The sequence below is a fragment of the Artemia sp. Qi Xiang Cuo genome, chromosome 15 (assembly GCF_049724085.1).
Source record: "Artemia sp. Qi Xiang Cuo chromosome 15, ASM4972408v1, whole genome shotgun sequence".
Taxonomy (NCBI): domain Eukaryota; kingdom Metazoa; phylum Arthropoda; class Branchiopoda; order Anostraca; family Artemiidae; genus Artemia; species Artemia sp. Qi Xiang Cuo.
In genome coordinates, this window is record NC_142808.1 from 35,744,790 (window position 1) to 35,768,376 (window position 23,587).

Genomic DNA, 23,587 nt, shown 5'->3' on the forward strand with positions numbered 1-23,587 from the left:
TATAGATATATAGATATATAGATATACAGATATATAGATATATAGATATATAGATATATAGATATATAGATATATAGATATATAGATATATAGATATATAGATATATATATATATATATATATATATATATATATATATATATATATATATATATATATATATATATATATATATATATATATGATACGGGCTTGTATATATATATATATATATTATCCGGCATTACTGTTTTTCTCTTTTCGTCTAGCCTTTTATTTTCAAGTTTTTTTTATCTGCTTTTATTTATTCACTTTTTATTGTCTTGATTGTTGGTTTTGGACGAATCCTTGTATTTGTTATCCCCAACAACTACGAGCTATGCTCTCCATTGGAGTTTATTATCGTTTTGCTCTTGTGTTGTATTGAGTTGAATCAATAAATCTTTCTATCTACCTAACGTGCTAGTAACTTATTCGAACTTTTTTTTTCTATTATAGACCATTTTTAATTTTTTCTTTCTTTCAACTTTGTAACTATTTTCAGACTTTTTCCAATCTTCATTGTCAGCAACGTCTCAGGAGAGAATCTAAACTTCCTTACGCATTTTCTGAACTTACTATCTGAAAGACCACCTAATATGAATGAGCCAGCCAAATTTTCAATTGATCAAGTTCATGAAGTTCCTGTGAGTTTCATTTTAGTTATTTATTCTTTAAGGCAGCTCAAACTTGGCCCTTTTTACCCCTTAAACTACCCCTCATTATTTAATATGCGAATTTACAGTTCTAAAGATCAAGTATAAATAATGATATTGTATACCTGAATGTCGATATATCTAATAAAATCGATATTTCGGTCGTCTTACCGAATACCATGGTACACTAAGTCATAAAGGTTGTAAAATCCCTTAAGCGGACGTCGGGACAATAAACTAATATTGAGTAAACATAGCTGCCACATCTAGTGATCTGTCACTGTTTTTAGGGATTTTTATCTCTTTTTGCTTTCTAGTGTTTTATCTTCAAAATTTTAATCACTTTCTGTTATCGAATTTTGAATTAATGAGCTACGCATGTGCTTTTTTAATACATTTATAAGCTGTCCTTTTTTGAATATGACAATGATTTTTTATAGACACGCTTTTTCAAAACAAATATAAAAGTTCAAAGTTCCTTTCCTTCCCAGTCTATTCAGAGCTTCAATCTTTACCTCCTCCCACGTAGTTACAATTTCCTTCAAATCTTTCCGTATAGTCAACCCCACTTGGGCGGCCTATCAAAATATTCTGCTTTTGTCAGTGGCTTATAACTGTAACATTATCCCACAAAAAAAGAGCTTCTCGATAAGCAATTATTTAATTTTTTAGTAAAATATGCGATTTCAATGTTCATAAAATCAACAAAATACACTCCTGAACGTGAATTTAGAAACAATAGCAATTTAGCTGCCAAAAAAAATTATTAAACTGCAACGACTAACAACTGGCTGCAGCACCAAGCCGCATCAGGTTAACACAGTTACGCACGTTCCTCTTCCTTCCCAGTCTATTCAAAGCTTCCCTCTTTATCCCCTCCCAAGAAGTTTTAATTGTAGAAGTAGAAGTTGTAATGAAGTCTTCCCACTCCATTCGAAGAGGTCCTGCCGAGAAATACCAGCATTTTAATATCGTGTTTCATTATCAAATTTTTATCAACAGCTCATAGCTATGATGTTTCCCCCAACTTTTCTGCTTTTCATTCACTAAACATGACAAATTGCTAAATACTATCAATACCTAACCTTTTAACTCATTAAAGATTGAACGAAAATAAATAGATAAAAAACTTAGATGAAAGGTTTTTTTCAGTGCTGTTTAAGTCCTTCATTCTGTTTTTATTTTATTTTTAAATCATATTTTCTAGTTACTATTTTCATCTTTTAATTTACATTTGTTCTTAATCTGTGTATTTTTTTTCCTCATTAGCTTGGTACATTCTATCTCTCTTTTTTTTTAAATTAATAAAATCTATCTCTTTTTGCTTTCTAGTGTTTTATACTAGACACTAGAAAGCTATAATACTAGAAAGCTAATCAAATCTATACTTCTCTTCTATCCCTATATTTATACGAAAGTAGAAACCAAAAACCGGTCATGCCAGTTTCCATAAGGGCAGGGGTTTGTGCTCTAGTTTAATTAATTATTTGGTTTAGTACGGGGGTCAGTTGCGTGGCTCTGTAGGCGTAGCCAGATTCGACCCAACTTCAAAGGGGTGCCTGGATAAATCTGGGGAAGATGAACAGGAAGGTGCGCGAAAGGACAGGATGGAAGACCCTCAACCCCCATTGCACTTCCTGGCTGAAGGGCCTTGAAACAAAGGTCAGCACCATCTGGTTGAAATTTAGTGCTCCATCCTTTACCCTTTTTTCTCTCTTTATCATATCGATTTTTTCGGTGGAAATCGGATGATTTTTTTTTTACTTTTAGGGCGTTGGCCAAGCTGCATCGGGCACAACAATGAGTGGTTGTATTAAATTCAACCAGGAAATACATGCAGGACCAACAACCGTTCATCCTTTTGCAATAAGGGATGAAAGTGTATCCCCTCCGATATGGCAATTATCACCCCCAAGAGTTTTGTTTTTTCCCATCAAAATTACAGGTATCCAGAAGATGAAGGGGATGCCTGTAGAACTAGTAAAAGCAGGAGAATCAGCAGCTTTTGCTCTGCAATTCCCAGCAGTCAGCAAGTATGAAGATAAACCTGATGTTTTCCTCTTTACAAAAGTCCTTTCCTCTTCACTGCGCATAAGGTAGCGCTATGATTGCCCGTGGTTTAGATCGGATAGCAAGCATGGAATTCGAAGCCAGTATCGAAATTGCCAACCACTCTATCACCATCACTGTTGGCTACAAGGCAACTGGTAACTTTGCTTTATTCATAACTTTTTTGGTTTGCTCTTACACTTTAGTCATAACTTACCTACTCTTTTTCACTACTCTTTTTCATAATTCTTTATTCATAACTCGGTTAGATTATTTCAGTAACATTGGTTCTAGACCTGCATCGACTATGAATATGCAACTGAATTCCTCTTCAGTTCCAGTTAATCAGCAACATGCAGGAAATTCGTTTTCTTTTTCTGAGATTAAGCCTCATGAGATTGAAAAAGTTATTCTGAAGCTCAAACGGAGTTTTTCTAAGGACGAATTTGGATTTTCGGCTCAAGTCGTAAAGCAAATAGCGTCAAGCATTTCATTTTTGTTGGCATATATTTTTAATCTATCACTTATGCATGGGGTTTTTCCTGAGCTTTTAAAAAAAGCAAATGTTGTAGCATTACCTAAAGCTGGGAGTTCAAATGACCCTTCTGATTATAGAGGCATTTCTCTACTTTCGGTTTTCAGCAAAATTTTGGAAAAACTTGCAAATAGTCAATTACAAAAATATATATTTGATAGGAAGATTTTACACACGTCTCAATATGGTTTTATAAAAGGAAAGTCAACTGAACTGGCAATTCATGAGCTTTTACTAAATATTAATGATTCACTAGACGATGTTCAATACGCGTTGGCGATTTTTCTTGATTTCACCAAGGCGTTTGACACCGTAAATCATTCGTTGCTTCTTTTTAAACTCAAGTCTTAAGGGTTTTCAACATAAGCTGCTAATTTTTTTGCATCTTACCTTTCTGGGAGACGACTAGATTGTGTTGATAAATATCGTGATCTCCGTTTCCGAAACTTTTCCGATTAATTACGGAGTGCCTCAGGGCTCTGTCCTTGGGCCTATTCTATTTCTTCTTTTTATAAATTATTTGCCAGAAGTTTTACCTCTTTGTAAAATTATAATGTTTGCTGATGATGTAGTAAATTTTGCTTCTCACCAGGACCTATCAGTTCTTTTCCGGAACCTCGAACGTATGTTACTAACTGTATCTGATTGGTATTCAAGGAATTTACTAGCTCTTAATGAAAAAAAAAAAATGCCAATATATGTTATTTTCGCGAACTGGATCAGTAGTGTCAGATACCTTCTCTCTTTTTTGAATGGTCTTGAATTAAGACGGGTAGATCAGTTCAAATATCTTGGGATTATTTTAGATGAAAATTTGTCGTTTCATAATTATGTAAAAACACAGTCGTTAAAAATTTCCCGAAATATTGGCATGCTAACTCGTCTTCGTCATTACTTTCCTGAAGCTATTCTAAAATCTATTTATTATTCTTTCGTCCACCCATATTTCCTCTATTGCATTTCGGTTTGGGCATCTACGTTTTCGTCTGTTTTCAAATCTCTCCAAATACTTCAGAATAAAGCAATGAGGATTCTTTTTAATGTTGATTGCAGATCCTCAGTTAGACACCTATATGGGACTTCAGGAATTTTCTCTTTGGACCAACTTCATTTTATTTCTATCTCTAGTATTTGTCACGATTATCAATATAGTAATTTACCTGTGAATTTCTCCGAGAGCGAGAGCGAGAGTAATTTACCTGTCGACATCGAGAGCGGGATTCAGCATCCGTCACACTGGCCCAAAAATCTGGAACTCAATTCCTGCATCAGTTTGAGAGTGCAACAACAAGCGACATTTCCTAAGACTGGCGAAGAAATATTTTATGACATGCTAAGCATTTTGTTCATTGTGGTTTTCTTTTTCGTTGTTGTAAAATTTAGTTAGAAAATGGCTGTGTATTTTTGTTGGCAATATTTTCAGCGCTAAAGTATGCCACCAGGCATGTGCGCTGTTTTGTGACATTTATTTATGTATGTGATATAAATAAAAATATTCTACTCTACTCTAAAAAGCGACAGCGAAAATTACAAGCGACAGCAAGAAAGTGAATATCAGGACGTGTCAAAAATGGAGTGAAGAACAAAGAATTATGCAAGCGACAGCAGAAATCCGAATGAGTCAAAATGAAAGTGAAGATGAAAGAAATATAATGTTAAAAGAACAATGCCATCACAATCTTCGACCCCAACAAAATGTGGCTAAAAACCCATTACAAACCTACAAAGATGCCATAAACTATGCAACTGTTGATTACAAGTCCCTGGGACCCTTCAGTGTTGTATGTATTCCCTGGGGAGCCCTTCATTTTCCCGATGAAAGAGTAGCAAACACAATTTGGAGGTTGTTACTTACAATGAGAATCACGATCTGAATAGGTCGTATTTTTCCCTAGGTGGTTGTATCGAACCTGGGTTGACGTCATGATACCAAGATAGGCTCATATTGTCTGCGGTTAGAAGACAAGCGACAATGAGATTCCATATATAGAATCCTGACGCGTAGCCGCAGTGGCCATATACACAGCATCAAACACATAAAAAATAAAAATAAAACTCAGCAAATTTAAATCACTGTCTTCCGCAGCTCAGCACCTTCCTCTATAAAATTTCCTACCGCGATAATTAGATCTTTAAACGTAGTCGCCAAAATACCTGGGAGCAGTGGTACATCCCTCGAAAAAAAAGTAAACACTACAGAAATAGAGAAACAACGAGAGACGTTTGTTGGGCAGCGGTCTTTGCTGAAATATGTGCCTAGTCTTTTGGTTGACTTTTCCATTGGTTTAGAATAACCTTGTCTGGTTTCTTAATTTTTTCTAGATCTTTTGTTCTTCGCATTTTATATTTTTTTTGTCGAATTTCGTGTATAACCTATGTGATCTTAGAACACGTTTATTGACATTCACCTTGTTCGTTTTTGGTCCGTAATCCGAATTAGTTGCTATATTCCTTGTCGCTGTATTATTCTTATTAGTCACTAGTTAGTTTGTTTTTAATATAATTAATATTAACTTGTTTGATGGTTTATCGCTGGGTATAAAGTCTTTTATTGTCGTCTTTAATTCTTTATTTGTATTTTAGTATTTATTATTTTTTTGCCATAGAATTATATATTTCAGTTTGTTGTGGCAGTGTGAAACAGGATGTTACAGTAATGAAGATGTCTCGAGACTGTTTACGAAGTGGTGATAAAGACACAAAGGTGACTTTCATATTTCTCAAAGACCCTGAATACCTACGCCCTGGACAGAAAATGGTAATTTCTCTTTTTTACTTAACATAATCTATTACTCTTACGCTGAATACCTAGCTGAATGTTTTCTAATGGGCAGCGTTCTCATGTCCCCAGATCTCTGCCCCGTAATGGAGAATTTGCATAATCTTAGATAAAAAAAAACTTCTTATGCAAAGACAAATTCTTTATTCCACTAATTTTATTCCTGAAAAGTGAAAATGTTGCAGCACTTCCCCTATTTAACACTTCTTTAATTTGAGAACTCCATCCACCATTACTTTGGAAAATATAACCAAGATACTTTATTTTTTCAAATACTTCTATTTGTTGTCCTCCAAATACAAATATATTTTATATGTTTTCTTTCCTTTTACTAACAATAACCACTTTAGTTTTCATAACGTTAAACTGTAACTTCTTCATTTGTAAATATTCCTCAATTAAATCAAGTAATATCTGAAGTTCCCTTGCCAACATCGCCACCAATGCAGTGTCATCCGCAAATAATAACACCGAAAAATTAATTTTTCCAAGACACAGCTTTGGAGCCCATTTTTATTTCAGAAACTCCACCATACCATTCAAAAACAAACCGAACAGTCTCGGGGACAAGGTGCTGCCCTGCTTCACTCCTTTCTTAAGGTCGAATAGCCTGAAAAATCGCGAACCTGCAACCCTGACCATAGACTTAGTCCGAGAACACATTCCAACTAATAAACGAATAAAACTTAAAGGTAGACCTACATCTCTTAAACACTTCAAGGAGAGCTCTATCTACATTGTCGAATGCCTTTCTTAAGTCTAGAAACGCAACATACAGCTCATTTCTACCTGATCCCATACTTCTCTATCAGTGCACTTAACACAAATGCTCTATCCGACGTACTATACCCTTTCCTGAACCCCCCCTGCTCAGGCGCTAATGCTATCAACCTATAGATATCATGATCACTAGGACTACCTTTCTTATATAGAGGTACCATAATCGATACTTTCCATAGGGATTTTTGCATACCTAAATAATTGGGAATAATAAGCTGAATAAGTAATATTTGAATGTATATTACTTTCAAGGAATGGAAAATTAATTACTTCAAAATTAAAATCATCCGTTTTATTATATATTTTAAAAACTAATTTATTAAAGGAAAGGAAACTTTTTATCATTTATTTTAATATTGAATTTTTTCAAAATTCTTTCTTCTATATTTTCAATTAAACTATTCTCCTCTATATGAGCCTTTTCGTATGTATTTGTTGCTAGTAACTCTCTTGATAAAATATCACAACAGAGTTTCTGAAAAATTATGAAAGAATTATTGCTAGCTTTATCAACTGGTACAATTATAAATTCTTTCTGTATATTAGCAATTGCTTGTTTCATATTGGCTTTATAAAATATTAAATTTTTCTCAGAATCTGATGGATTAATTCTATACATGCTATTTCGTACACTAGTCAAAATCAAATTTATCCAATTCTGAAATCTGTCTCTAGTAATTTTCTCCTTCTTGCACCATTTATCAATAGATAAATTTAAATCATTCTTTAATCCCCTAAGAATATCTGCTGGCCTTATTACAACTACCATGTTTTCGCATTAGGGTATTGAGTGTTCCTACTTCCTTTTAGGCATTCAAGTGCACCCTCCCTGCGTTTCTTATAGATGCAAGTGCAAAATTGATTGGTTATGTACCGTGTTTCTGCTAAAACGTTCTTGCCAGATTTCTAGTAAAAATAAATTGAAATGCTGCACGACGTTTGGGAATGTCTGTGTAGCTTTTTCAAATAGTAAGAAATTCATAGATTGCATATTTCTAGGTTATTCTGGAGGAAAGAACTGTTGCTTTTGGAGAAGTTACTAAAATGGTTCCGTTTGGTCACTTTTTTGGTATCCCGGTCCCGCTCCTTAGCAATCGCTCCTGGAGGTAATAAAATTCTCTAGGGTAAGACACCCAGTAGTCAGCCACCTGCCTATTCTCGGACAGAATGTAACTAACAGGGAACCTAGCTCTAGGCTAATGTGCTTAGAAAGTTTTTATACAAAGACAAAGCTGGTTTCCCTGGTCACTTAGATATCCATATGGATATCTAATAGTATCCATAGTAGTGCATTAAAACTTCCTTTATAGTATTATAGTAGTGCTTAAAAACTTTCTAATTAAATTAGCCAAGAGCTAGGTTCCCTGTTAGTTACATTCTGTCCGAGAATAGGCAGGTGGCCGACTACTGGGTGTCTTACCCTATATATTTGTATATGGAATACGTATCCGTGATCTTTCTTCAGGCAAAAAACTTCTACAGTAGGGTTCTATGATACTTCGAATCTGATGGTGTGATTTTCATTAGATTCCTCGGCTTTTGGGGGTTTTTTCCCCTTATTTTTTAAATCAGGCAAACTTTCTCAGGTTTGTAGCTTTTAATGGGTAACACTAAACTTGATGAATCTTATTTATTTGGAACCAGCATGATCAGCCAGCATGATTTTGGAACCAACATGATCATCCGATTCTTTTGATGCACCTAATTATATTGAAATTTTGCTTTTTAGACCTTCGGTTACTAGTGAGTCACGTCGCTCCTTACCTACTGTTTGTTGCCACGAACTGCTTGATTATGCACAGAAAACGATTCTTTAAATCTAGATTTTTTTTTCGAAATCTCTGGGGTTTCTCCTAGTTGGGCAAGATTTCAGTTACATGGTCTTTTTTTTTACAATCGCAAAAAAAAATTAAACTGAGCCACTTTTCTTGCGATCACGGTTGTTGAAATGTCAAGCAAAGGCTCATTCTTCGGCAAAAAAAAAAATGGATTGAAATTCGAACCAACCCACATTTTGAAAAACAATAACTTGTTTTTTTTTTTTATACGTCTTTCTAGACTATAAGGGACTAAATATAAGGGGAAAGTATCATCTAGAAGAGGCTTAGAGAAACTAAGGTTTTTTTTTTTGAAATACAGAGTGAGAGGGATTATTGCTAATAGACAAATACTGTCAAATTTTACCCTGAGCCTTGTTTTCAGCGATTTTAAATGGTAATACTTCTCTTTTCCTATTTATATACGATGTTTCAATGGATGTAACCATATGTACACAGTGCATTTAAGCATCAGAAAAGGCTATTGTAGGGGTTGCGATGGCTTCAGCCATGTAGAGATTAAAGTCTCGCAGAATTTCAATCCACAGGAACAAAAAAGCCCCTCTCCGTCCACCCAACATGCTGTAATAAAAATACTATTAAGAATTTTTTCAACAGAACTGCTATTTTGAAATTTTATCCTAATTAAGAAGGCCTGTCGAAATACAAGGGCTTTTGGATTGGAATAATAAGCTTTTTAAAAACACTAAAAAGCTTTAGTGTAACGGTTGAGGTGTTGGGTAGGGGGTGATTTCCCTTATACACTCAATCATTTCTGTCTATTTTAAGTGCTAATGCCAGTCTGTACTTTCAATTGATAAAAACATTTTTATTTTTTATTTATCCTATAGTTTCTTTTATATGTTATTTCTTTTAATTCTTCTTTTGTGTTTTGGCGTTTTGCAAATAAGAGTGATTTGGCTCTTCTTATTTCGATAGGAATAAGGCTAGGACTAGTGAAGATGAAAATAAGTGAAGATGAAAAAGTGACGCTGGGTAATGAAAAGATTGATCAGGTGGGCAGCTTCACTTACCTTGGTAGTATTATTAGTAAAGATGGTGGGAGCAGTGAAGATTTTAAAAGTAGAATAGCCAAGGCTCAAGGTGTGTTTTTTTCACAGTTAAAAAACGTTTGGAAAAATAGGAAGATTAGTCTGCAAACCAAGAATAGAATATTACGAGGCTACAGTGATGACAGTAGTCAAATATGGCTCTGAAGCATGGGCGCTTCGAAAAGCGGATGCAGATTTGCTAGATGTTTTCCAGAGAAATTGCTTAAAGATTGTTCTGGGTACCCGGCTGACTGACCGTATTTCAAACAACAGGCTGTATAAAAAATGTGGTTCAATACCGCTCTCTAGGGCTATAATGAAAGAAAGGTTGAGATGGCTAGGGCACGTTGTGCGGATGAAGAATGACAGATTGCCGAAGATTGTTCTTTTTGGCCAACCGTCTAGGGCTAAACGGAAAGCAGGTCGTCCTCGTCTGGGGCGGGATGACGTCATAAAGAAAGATTTAAAGGAAATGGTAACTTCGTGGGAAGGTTTGAATAGATTGGGATGGAGGAGGAGCGTGCGTAGCTGTGTTGGCCTCAGGCGGCTTGGTTCTGCGGTGAGTTGTTAGTAATAGTAGTAGTAGTTACTTCGATAATTGGATACATATAGAGTCTTTCGATTTGCCTCTGCTCCCTTCCTTAATTCAGAATTTGAGGCCCAATTGACATCCAATAATCCTTGGATGTTTCAACTTAAACTCCCCAGCAGTTCATGGGAAATGGCAGACACGCATATTGTCTTCTGATTTACTCAGTTACGCGTGTCGTTTCCAGAGGATAACCTAAGCAAAATTTTGATATCTTGCCTTAGCAAACAATCCCTAGGAGCAAACGAAGCTCCTAGCTGATAAGACAACCAAGACCAAACATGACTTCCTTTTATTGAAAAAAAACCTGCTGGCAAACACGTACCGGCTACAGTGAGTAAAAACAAATACTCCCAATGAAATTCCTCACTATAAAAAAAGGTCTTAAAGATAATCCGGTTCTGAAAAAAGAATAAGAACCTTAAATAAATGTCCGTAGGGAAATCACTTTCAAGATTGAACAAGTTTTCATCCGAAAGGTTTTACCAGGTTTTATCCGTGGATACATGAATTTTGCAGATCGTGTGGTATGCAGACCTGCAAGGGAAGAACTGATCATCAAGAGATTTAGAGAAGCGTCATTTATGGATTTTTTTTTTACTCTTCGACTTAGGCCAACAAAGCTTATAAAAAGCAGTATACAGCTGAAAGACATACCCTCTCCCATTCTAAATGGTTTTTATTTCAGTATGCCCTCTTTGGCCAACTCGGATGCCTATAGGTTGATAGCATTAGCACCTGCATTTAGTAAAATTTTAGTAAAGATTTTGGACAATTGGTTGAATGAATGGTTGAAGGGTTATGGGGTAATTATCCAGAACCTCTTAGTAATGGTATGGATTGGTGAATATGTTGGGATTGCACAGGAAGCTAAGCAGGGGAGATTGGGTTATGTAAATCAGGAAAGATGTCCTCAGTGCAAGGATTGAATATTGCAGATTTAGCAAAACACAAACAAATTTGTGCTCTCCTTTCTTTTAGTGTGGTAATACCTGCAGATTTAAGGAGAAAGGAGTATGGAATTTTTGCTCTCTTTGTAGATGATCCTGAGCAAATGCTTTTGGACTGACTCAATTTTGTCACTAAGCTTGTTTGAAAGATTTGAATGCCCAACTGGACATGCATATTCTAATAGTGGCCTGATAAATGATAAATAAACACAGAGGGGCTGAATCTTCGGGCAATTAAATTTGTTTAAAATTTTTAACATAAATAATGAAAAATTTGCTTGCTTAACAGTATTAGAAACATGAATGTCCCATTTAAGATTATTTGAAATTGTGACACCAAGGAGTTTAACATGTTTCATAAGCATTTCAGGTGAGATAGGGTCAAGGAAAGTGGGGGTGGATTTCAAAAAAAAATTGTCATTATATGTGATTTGTTGGAATTTACATTCATATTTAGGTTCATAGCTTTATTTGCAATGCTCTGAATTGATTATTAAGAAAAGCAAAAAGAGAATTTTACTCGAGGAAGTTTGAGGTGGTATCAGTTATGTTGAGATTAGAAGGAAGTCTTGTGTCAATGACTTAAGTATTACACCTGATGGAACTTTTTTGTTTAGGAAACATGTTGGGAACACGTTAGCAATTTTATTACAGAACATCAGAATCCTTAGAAAACTTGCACACTTTGTCCTGTATCACATTTTAAGGTTGTTGTATTTCTTGATAATACATCCATGTATTGTTCTTTGGTATGGTTAGGGACATTTCTGTTGCTAGTTAATCCAATTCAAGTTGTCCAAAATAATGCAATCGATTTACTTTCTAATAAATCTTATAGTGATTCTGTGAGATTGGAGTATAGAAGACAAAAAATTTTACCAGCTGCTGGTTTACAGGATTTTTATCACCAGTTGTATATGTTCAAGTATAATTATAATAATCTACCTTTATGCTTCTCAGGCATGTTTAAGTTTAGGTCTGATTGCCACAATTATAATACTCAAACAAGCAAGGCACTATCTGCTTCAATTGCCATTGCTACAAGGTCTAAGTTCTCCTTTCTTTATCAAGGAATAAAATTATGGAATACTATTGATAAGACAATTAATGAAACAAGTTTTGAAGAATTTAGAAATATAATTAAGGAAAAAATGTATTCTAATTATGAGTTTTAAATTAATATTTGTCATTTTCATTTGTATTTGATTTATAAATTTATGGATTAGTAATAATATGATTATTAATGGTATAAAATGGTTTGGAAAAATTTAGAAGTAAAGTCAAGGAAAAAATGTGTTCTATTAATGAGTCCTAAGCTATTATTATTATTTTTTTTCTTCTTCTTTTGTTGTTTGAGATGTGTGAAGGAGTACAGTGGATTATTTGGATAGTTTTTCCTTTTTTTTGTCGTTATGGTGACCCCAGTAGTAACTCAGCAAGGAATATATATATATATATATATATATATATATATATATATATATATATATATATATATATATATATATATATATATATATATATATATATATATATATATATATATATATATATATATATATATATATATATATATATATATATATATATATATATATATATATATATATATATATATATATATATATATATATATATATATATATATATATATATATATATATATATATATATATGTATATATATATTCTCTGTTCTTCACTTTCATTTCTAAATTGTTCTTCTCCTTGTTGTTGCGTGTATTGTAACTGCGTATTCGCTTGTTCTTCACTTTTGTTTTAACTTTTAATTCTTGCTGTCGCTTATATATGAATATATCGGTCTCTTTTCTGTAGGTTGAAGCGAACAAGGGGATCACCGCAATGACAAAGGAGCATTATCTTCTTACAATGTCACTGGAAATGCCTATTTTTGCTGTTGTAACGTACTCCTCCCAAACACCTCCCAGTGCGTTAGAGAATATCACCATGGACCTGGGACAAATGTGCGTAGCCACGAAGAAAAAACCCGTTTTTATAAAGAAGATTGAAGATGTAATCGTCTGTATAAAAAATTTCTCAACTGGACGATAGTGTAGATGTATAGCGTAGATCAATGGTTTCAAATGATGCGTCATATGTAACCCCATAATAGTTGTATATATGTAGAGTATTATTATTCTAAAAAAAAAATTTCTTATTGACCAACCATCATAGTACATAAAGTATATTCCCCAAGAGAAATAATTTCTCATACAGTTTTCCAATACAAGTTTTATGATGACAAAATACAAGGCATAACATGGAAGAAGTATTACCATGCGGTCACGCAATAGAGACACGAACATATTCAGTCTCTTGGGAAATATATATTTAAGCTAATTTGAACAAATCGGAGAATGTGCTCAACTTATTTCTATTTACGATAAACCTTGGCGCTAACCACCCTATGGATTTACCAATGATATCAAAAGTAATATACCCACACAAATACATATGCTCGTTCATGTAAATACATATACATATTGTCTCAAAACTGAGCATTGTAAGACGAACGCGGCTTTCCTGTATGTACTGAAATTTACAATAGATGGCATTCTGCATGTATTCCATAAATGATAGGTGATGATAGTATTTAGTGTCTAGCAACATACAATTATTGGATTTTATACACAATTTAAAGTTTCACATAGGATATATTTTATAATCCTGCTTCAAAAAAAGAAGAGAAAATAAGAGGAAATCGAAAAATTAATAATCAGCCTCTACAAGTGCGCACACAAACAAACAGACACAAGTCTCTTATTAACTATTATTATTTTTCAGGGCGTCGGGTGGGGGGGGGGGAGAGGAAGGGACGGGAATTTTGAATTTACCCCTCCCCTCCGAACTTTCTCTACCTCTAGGTTAATAAAAACATACCTTTCATATTATATTTTTATTGGATCAATTCGAAAAACAACAGTTGCCCACCTAATTATTGAAAAATATACTTTACCCCTCTAAATTTTCGTGACTTGACACTACTACTAGTTTTTCTCTATATGTCAGCAAGATAATGTGACCTTCAACCACTTTTGCGCCCAAGCTGATTTTTGTTTAGCTTTCAAAAGGAAAACTGTAGTTTCAACTATTTTCTAGCAATTGTTTCTTCCTTTGAACCCTCCCCTCCCATTTGATTTATTTGTACGACTTGTGCTACAATACTTATTTGAATACAAACATGCAATTACAGAGCACATATCAAAAGTGTCTTTTACAAAGAGAGTATTATTTTTATTCAATCTTTTATTGAAGCCTCGCAAGGGAGAAACAACTCGATATTCTGAGGCTGTATCCTTTCCCAAGGGATGAAAGTTAAAGAAGACCTTAGCTTCAAATTTATTGGTTAGTCTTGACTTTTCTTGAAAGCCCTGCTTCAAAATCAGTTTAAGAAAGTTTAGGGATACGATGCTATTCAACATGAACTTTTCAACAATAATTAGAGATATTATAATACAAAATTTCAAAATAAAAAAAAAGATTTCTTAATTTAAAAGTTAAATATATTTATTCTTAGCTTTACAATTTTAATTTAAACATAATTTTATATATGTTGTAAAATAATATAACAAAAATAGATAAACAACCACAATAATCAAACAGTTCGTGGTAACAAACTGTAAGTAAGGACCAACGCACCTAAATAGTAACCAAAACTCAAAAAAATGGTGTTTTGATACCGACAGGTACATCATAAGAATTGCCTTATTATTCCGACTTAAAATATATAAGGTTCATTAAGTTTAGTGTTATGTATCACAAGCAACGAGCCAGAGAAAATTTGCCTGATTTTCCAAAAAGGGGGGGAAAGTCGAAGAATCTTAATGAAAATCATAACATCAGATTTAGCGTATCAGAGAACCTTATTTCAGAGGTTTTAACGTCCCATCTCCATCTCCAGAAATTATCACGCATATGAAAGGAGTTACCCTTTCCCCATACCTCGCTCTTCTTCTTCTATTTAACAGCAGGCGGGCTTTTCAGTAAAACCATTTAGCCCTGTTCCTTTTGCTTCACTCTGTGGGCTACAGAGCTACTGGCTTGATTGCCTCATATTTATTAGATATATTCAGATATCTTTCAGCAGATCTTTTGACTCTAGGAGTTCAAATATAAGATGATAGATGTCGATTTCTATGCTCTGTGTGCAGGTATAGTTGGCTAGGCTCTTGGCTGATAGTGGGATTTTGTGGTGTTTGAAGTATTTTAACAGTTTACAAAGCAAGGTATGTTGTGCAGACGTCAGCATATTACATTCAAATAGGCAATGGTCAATTGTTTCATTATTCATATTACAATGCCTGCAAAGAGGGGAAAGGGGAATTGAACCACTTGAATTAGAAAGCTTATATGAGAATGCAAGGAAATTTAGTCCATTTGTTCCAGAATGAATTCTATGATAAATTTTACAAAGATACTTATTGGAAAATGGGGAAAGGATAGGATTAATCTTATTAAAATTATTATCTGAAAGCTTCCATCGGTAAATATTTCTAATTGGGATTGGTCTCCCACTTGCCTGGTCAATATTTATAGCAGTTTTTGCTATTTCATCAACCTGATGATTACCACTTATGCCAGAGGGGCTAGGAATGTACTGAAAGTAAGTTTTTATGCCACTTGAAGCAAGATTATCAATAATACTGAGACAATGATAAGTGTCAATGTCCAACTTATATTGAGGAGCTGAGGCCAGCAACTCAAGGCTTGATAAAGAGTCGGAATAGATGATAATATTATTCGAATTTTCAATCAAAGGTTGGTTTTGCTTAAGGTGTTCTAATGCCATGATTATGGCATTTAACTCAGCAGACATTATAGATAAATTATTAAATAATCTCTCGCCCATTGCAATGTTCAGGTGAGGAAGGAAAACACCACTTGCAACCTTCTCATCCATTTTTGACCCATCAACAAATATTTGGAAGTGATTTTTATAGGTAATTGTATTAAGTTCTGCAAATTTTTTCTGGACAAAAGCCATGGGGGTTCAATCTTTATTCCATTTTGAAAATTCAGTATTTATTATGGGAAATGACCAATTCCATGGAGGGGGTTGGGGGAAAGTAGGTGCAATAGACTTTGCTGGTACAGGGAACTTCTTTTGAATATTGGCATACTCATCTGCAATACCTCTATACATGGCTGGATTTCTTAACCAATTATGTAATGTGTGTGAGCTATTTGATTCAATTTTTGTAAGATGTTTTATCAAGAGAAAGCTACGTCTCTCCCTTATTTTTGTTAATCCACTCTCCATAAGCAGAAACTTGGTGCTTGTGGGTTTCCTAAGACCAAATATGAGACGTATTATATCATTTTGTGTTGTTTCAATTTTTTGCATCTGGGTCTTTGCACATGCACCATAGACAATGAGCCCATAGTCAATATGGGGTCTTATATGTGATTTATAAAACTGGAGTAAGTTTTTCTCATTACAACACCAGGGTGTTGAAAGAAGTCTTTTTAGTATATTTGCTTTTCTATAAAATTTTTTTATTGTGTTTGAAATTTGAAGGTGGAAATTAAGTTTTTGGTCAAGCATGAGACCTAGGTAATTAATATTATTATCTTCTGGAATAGTTGTTTTATTTAGAGTTAGTTTTGCATTAACATGGTTTCGCTTCCGGTTTAATTGGATTATTTTTGACTTGGTGGGTGCTATGGGTAAATCTGAATGTTGAGAGAATTTTTCAAACTGGAAAAGTGACTTTTGCAGATTTGACTGTGCTATCTGAAAGGTGTAGCCAGATGACCATATCACCAGATCATCAGCATATTGTAGATTCGTGTGGGGTAGGTTCATGTCCCAGAGATATAGGGCAAAAAGGAGGCAACTGAGGACTGCTCCCTGAGCTAGGCCTTTGGATATTGTCTTTTGGGGTGAAGAGGCTTAACCAACACAAACAATGAAACTTCGCACTTATATGAAGGATTTAATAAAGGATACTAGCTTAGGAGGTACTCCAATGTTTGCAAGTTTATTTAAAAGGATTTGGTGGTTCACATTGTCATAAGCTCCTTCAAAATCTAGGAAAGCTGCCACTAGGATATTATTTTTTGAGAAAGTTTCATTTATTGCATTTGTTAGCAATATGAAAGCATCTGTTGAGGAGTGGTATTTCCTGAATCCAGTGTGAGTGTGTGGGATCATGTTATTTTTCTCAACAAACCAGAGGAGTCTGTGATAAATCATTTTCTCCATTATTTTCCCCATCACAGGTGTAATCATTATGGGCCTATAAGACTCAGGGTTATCATTTGGTTTATTTTTTTTTAGGATTGGTAGGAGGGACGAACATTTCCATATATTGGGGAGCCTAGAAGATGCCCAAGCGTGATTATAACAATTTAGCAGTTCTTGTTTGTATGAAGGTGTGAGATTCTTTATCCATGTACGGTGTATATTGTCATAGCTACTGCTAGTTTTGGACCTAATATGATGTATTGCATTATTCAATTCCTGGATTGAAAATGGATTAGTTATGTACTCGGATCCTGGGCGTGGTTGGTAACTAGGGCTCATAGGAATTGTGGACAGCTTGCTTTGAGTATTTGATGTTAGCTTATTAACAAAAAGAGTTGCAAATAGGTTAGCCTTTTTATTATCATTGTCATAATGGGTATTATTATGTATAAGCTCATACAGGAGTGGGTTGGGAGAAGTCTTTTTTCCACAGATGTGGCTTATGACTTTATGTATAATTGGCTCATGTGTTTCTCTGGAGATTATTTGCAAAATTATTCCAGTATTTATATTTAGCACCTATTATAGTCCTTTTTAGATTAGATTCTGCTTGTAATTTTTTTAAATATGTAGTAGGTGTTGGTTTTTTATAAATTCTCTCCCAGCTGCCTTTTTTATCCTCCATTTATTTAGGCACTCATTTATCCACCATGCTTTAGGAATTTGTTTAGGAAATTTTTTCTTAGGTGTTGTCCTGGGGATAGCATGATTAGCTGTATTTATTAGTAAAGATGTCAATGCTTCAGCATGTGTGTCAACTGTTGTCTTAGAAATGCATGAACTTTGGGTGAAACTTTTAATTTCATCATTTAGCTTATTTTGGAAAATAGACCAATTTGCTTTAGTGTTGATATATTTGGATGTATGAGATAAAGTTTCAGCAGGTTCATTTAGGGAGCAAACTATAGCAAAGTGGTCTGTACATAGACTATCAATTTTATTTATGTAAATTTTGTTCAAAAAATTTAAAGACACAATTTGTAGGTCAATTGTGAAGAAATTGCCACTTTTGGGGTTGAAATAAGTATTCGGGTTTGGAGGGGTAGCAACAACTAATTCGTTATTATTTGAAGTCATATGCTCAATAAATTTACCAGCTTTATTTGATGGTTTATTCCCCCACAAAAGGCTGTGAGCATTGAAATCACCACAAATTATGATATTTTTTAACATATTAGAATTATTTATATAATTAAAGAAATCCTTGGCATCTGTAGTTTGGCCATTAGGGTTATAAAAGCTTATTATGTAAGTTTTTAAATTATTCTGCCAAACACTTATACCAATTACATCAACATCATTTTCAAAATCTGGAAAATTGATGCCACAAAATTTTATATTATTAACTAATAAAGCTACACCTCCTCCTTTTCTCTATGAAGATCTATCCTTTCTCAGGATAGTATATTCCAGAGACTTAATTTGTTGATTTTGGGTTAAATGAGTTTCCTGGAGGCAAGCAATATTAATTGAATTATTATTCATAAATGATGTTAGTTCATTTAGCTTATTTTCTGTGAGTGATCTTACATTCCATTGGAGTATTGATAAATGTTGTGCTGTTGATTTATTCTTCATATGAATGTGTATCAATGTTCAGCTTTGTTAAGAGTAAAGCAAGATCTTTTTTTGCTTGAATGAGCATATCATCTGGGATGTAAATTTTTGCCAATTCTGCAATAATTTTTGTTTTCTGTAGTTGATGTATGTTCATGGCCTGAACTGCATTACAGTTTAGAATGAATAAGCATATATTTGGGGATTGCATTTTTGGTAGTGCATCCTGTTTGTTGGTTAATGGATTAATTCCTGGTAGTGTTTCTGGTTTGTTTCTTCTTGGGAGGGAGGGCCAGGCTGGCCTCATCTCACCGGACAAGGAGGCTTGTTGGCTTGGTGATTTCTTCTGATAGGGATGTGAGCTAGGGGGCTTAGAAGATGGTGTTTTATCTGGGGTGCTTGATGCATTGGGGGCATGTGACTGGGGGGTTTTGGTTGGTTTCATTACAGGCTTTATTTGGTATTGTTGGGCAGCATTTGCTTCCATTGCTGCAAAGGGGTATGGGATTGCCTTCTCTGTTGATATTTGGAGTGTTAGAGCTCTTTTCTTGTATGCAGGGCATAATGATTTATTTGTAGATTCATGTGGGCCTTTGCAATTGATGCATGTAGGCTGAGTGTTGTTGCAAGTTGTCAGCTCTTTAGGATGGAAAGATTTACAATTACTACACTCTTGGAGAATTTCATTGCATTTGTTTGTTGTGTGTCCCAGTTTGAAACACTTCTGACACTGAATAGGCTTAGGTTTGTATTCCTTGTGTGGTTTGATTTGCCCAAATAGGAATAATTTTTCTGGGATATCAATTTTATCCTTCAGTGTGAATAAGAAGGATCTACTAGTTTTTAGGCCATTAGAGTTGGGTTTTCCAAGTTGGGTAACATCCTCAACTGGGATTGTGTTTCCAGCCCTATCTGAAAGGCCTTCTTTTAACTCCTGGGTAGATATCTCTGGGGGAACATTATAAACTACTATTTTTGTTGGTGATTGTTTTGGGTTCCAATTAGATGCAATAATTGGGGTATTCAGAAGGGATTTAAGGTTAATTATTGTATCTGCTGATTTCTGATCTTCTACAGCTATTAGCAGAGATCCATCACGGTTAATGTTAAGAGAGAACATTGATTTTAGCAGTTTAAAAATTGCAACTCTTATTGAAGTGATCATTTTTATTTCAAAGGGGGTAGTGGGAGTAATTTTAAGGTTAATTCCTAAGTTTTTGGAGGGAGGATCTTGGGCAGGGAGAGGGGAAATGCTTTTAATTGGGGAGATTTTTTTCCTTTTTTAGAACTTCTAGAGAGGACCTCTTGAAACCCATTATCATCATTTATAGTTACATTAGCCCCTACACTTATCATTGTCCTATTCACCAAATTGGAGCTATCATTTGAACTTTGAGAAAGTGTGCTTGACCAGCCAACATGTGTATCTTTAACTATGGCACATTCACTGGAATTTGATTTGGTATCTGGGGGGACATTTTTTTTTGGAGGACTTCTAAACATTTCCTATTGGAAAAAGCTTTAAACAGAGAAAAACAAAACTAAAGCAAGAAGGGAAAATGGAATGATATCAAACCGTCTGCACTATGCTATGGGGAGGAGAACACCACAGTATAGCCCTGAGGATGAGTTGAGCAGGATTGGTTTGGTATAACTGCTGATTAGAAGCGATAATAATTCACAAGAAAATTTGTTTTAATTTTCTTATAGAGTTGCTGTTGTGGTGTCGCTCTTTCCACTAAAGTTTGAATTTCGTCCAGTTCTTCAAGAACGACTCCTGAAACGCAAGGATCGTTTAATTAGAACAATAAGAAGCTTTTTTTAGAAGTACTAAAAAACTTTAGCGTAAAAAGCGAGGTATTGAGGAGGGGGCAACCCCCTTCATATAAGTGATAATTTCTATCCAAAGGCCTATTTTATTTCTATTAAAAATGAAAGCTCGACAATAGGACCTGACCAAGTGCTCGTTGCTAAAATGATGTCTAATATCTAGATAAAATAATTATGTTAAAAATATAATCTTTGTGTAATACAGTATCTTCTTTGCGTATGCAAAATCTTTAAAAATAATTTTGAAAAATGGTTTTTTACTTTTAGGGCGTTGGCACACTTTTTTGTTGTAAAACTTTGCGTAATTTCATTAAACTCGACGATACTCTCCTATTAAATTTAAGCTCAGCAGATACAAATACCTGTTAAAATTAAAACTCAAAACAACCAGAAATTACTATTAAAGAAATAGAATAGAAATTAAATAAACAATCAATGTTTTCTTTTGTACTTAATATTGAAAAAAAAAATATTAAAATTACAGTAAAATTTTGAACTGATGAGCTTTCAGCAATTAAAATCATTATGCATCAAATATTCAATTTAATTTATTAGTTGTTTCCAAGATTGTTCAAGATAAATATAGTTTCACTACAAACGAAATTTGGATACTTCCCCCTTCTTTAACTGTAAAAACCTAAAGCCTGCTGTGTCATTGGCACTTCACTGAAAGCGAATTATATTAAAAATTTATTCTTTTCCAGTTTTTACAGCATTGAAAATGAAAATAAAAATATCATTATATATCTAATATTCAATTTGATTTTGTTTATACTTTCCAAGTCTGTTCAAGACTCATTTAGTTTTCAGTAAAGGTGGGGAAATCTGTTTATGTGCAGAAGGCTCCAGGTGGGAAGTGGGAGACGGCAATAGTAATTGCCCAATCTGAGTCTCCCCAGTTTTACATATTTGAGAAAAATTGTTAAAGTTCCTTTTTAGCTAAAAAGGAACTTTTTTTGTTTTTAGCTAAAAAGTAGTTTAGCAAGTTTTTGCTATCTTTGAAAGGGGTTAGGTTAGAAAAATAAAACTGTCAGTAATGATTTGAGGGTCAAAAACATACTTTGAGAAGGTGTGCCAAACTTCTATGTTAACTCTTCTGATTTCAAAATCTTAGAAATTTGCCTACTTGAGAGTTCTTTTTTACCTATTAAAATTTTGACAAAACAATATTGCTAGCGCTCACCAATGTTCCATTTAAGTAGACACATATTTTTTTTAAATAAATTGTGTAGTATACAATTTTCATAGGATATACTACGGCAGACGGAGGTAAATTGTCAGACTTTTTCCGCACCACAACTTTGAAATCAATAAATGTGGATGATAAGTCTATGAAGTAGTCTTTATTGGAATAAATGTGAAAATGTATGTTTTCAGAGACGGGTTGCTGGTTTTCAACAACCAGTACACTTTGGTTGTTGAAACAAAAAGTACACCATAAGAACCACCATGTCCAAAACCCCTATATATGAAACTTTCTGTTCCTTGGCTTGAACAGCAAGGGAAATATTTTGGCTTGAAAATCAAGAAAACTGACAACTACTACAACATTCTGCCTAAACGGAACTTTTTTCTCTTCCACAGATATTTTCTTCAGCAGATAGCTTGGCACTGGAACATCGCAGTGAGTTGTTCAATGGCTCATTTTAAAGGAAGTTATTGGGGCTAAAAACCTTTTTTAATTAAAACAAATTATTTTTAAAATAGAACCAATTTCTGTATGAAAAACTGTATATTTCTTGTTGAAGATTGATCAATGACGTCATAATCGTAGGTTGTAGCCAAGTCGTTTCTCTCTCTTTTTATATGTGTCTTTTATCTCCAATCAATTAACGTACCTTTTCTTTTCTAGGCCAAGAATTTAGAGCTGAGCAGTAAGTTTCTTAACTAACTTAGTGTGAGCTTGTATACTGTTGCCGTCTTTTTGTGTAATGGCGTTAAATTTTACATCGTTGCAACAGACGTGGCTTCTTGTAATTCTAAAGTTAAAACAAAAATCAAGGGTTCTTAACCTTAAGTTAGTTTTATTCTCCGTAAAAGTGTTGTTCAAGCCTCTTGTTTTTTCTCCCCTTTTTGAAATTTTAAAAGAAATAGAACCCTTTACCTACGCTATACATCTACACTATCGTCCAGTTGAGAAATTTTTTATACAGACGATTACATCTTCAATCTTCTTTATAAAAACGGGTTTTTTCTTTGTGACAAAGCACATTCGTGCCAGATCCATGATGATATTGTCAAACGCACTGGGAGGTGTTTGGGAGGGGAGTACGTTACAACGGCAAAAATAGGCATTTCCAGTGACATTGCAAGAAGATAATGCTCCTTTGTCATTGCGGTGATCCCCTTGTTCGCTTCAACCTACGGAAAAGAGACCGATATATTCATATATAAGCGGCAGCAAGAATTAAAAGTTAAAACAAAAGTGAAGAACAAGCAAATACGCGGTTACAATACACGCAACAACAAGGAGTAGAACAATTTAGAAATGAAAGTGAAGAACAGAGAATATGTATATATATATATATATGTATATATGTCCTTTTTGACATTTTAAAAGAAATAGAACCCTTTACTTGTTTTCAATAAATTACCTTTTTGCTCATCCCTCACTAAAAAAATTTACTGCTCATCCAAGCTCTTCTGCTCCTTGTACAGCTTCTGCTCCTCGGCCAAGAAATCGCATCATGGGTCTACAAAACAAATTC

The 23,587-nt window shown here is 34.1% G+C and overlaps 1 protein-coding gene across 2 annotated transcripts; it reads left to right on the forward strand.

Annotated features, from left to right (window-relative positions):
* Window positions 1–2,448: 2,448 nt before the first annotated feature.
* On the forward strand, window positions 2,449–22,999 carry LOC148943615 (GTP-binding protein 1-like). Of its 2 annotated transcripts, none has more exons than XM_089100864.1 (4): window positions 2,449–2,881; window positions 5,880–6,016; window positions 7,817–7,923; window positions 22,732–22,999. In XM_089100864.1, exons 1-4 carry the CDS (start codon window positions 2,779–2,781, stop codon window positions 22,742–22,744), a joined length of 360 nt encoding a protein of 119 aa, XP_088956990.1. In that variant the 5' UTR covers window positions 2,449–2,778; the 3' UTR covers window positions 22,745–22,999. The 2 variants fall into 2 exon arrangements, with proteins under 2 accessions (XP_088956990.1, XP_088956989.1); XM_089100863.1 differs by lacking the exon at window positions 22,732–22,999 and adding an exon at window positions 13,061–13,279.
* Window positions 23,000–23,587: the final 588 nt, after the last annotated feature.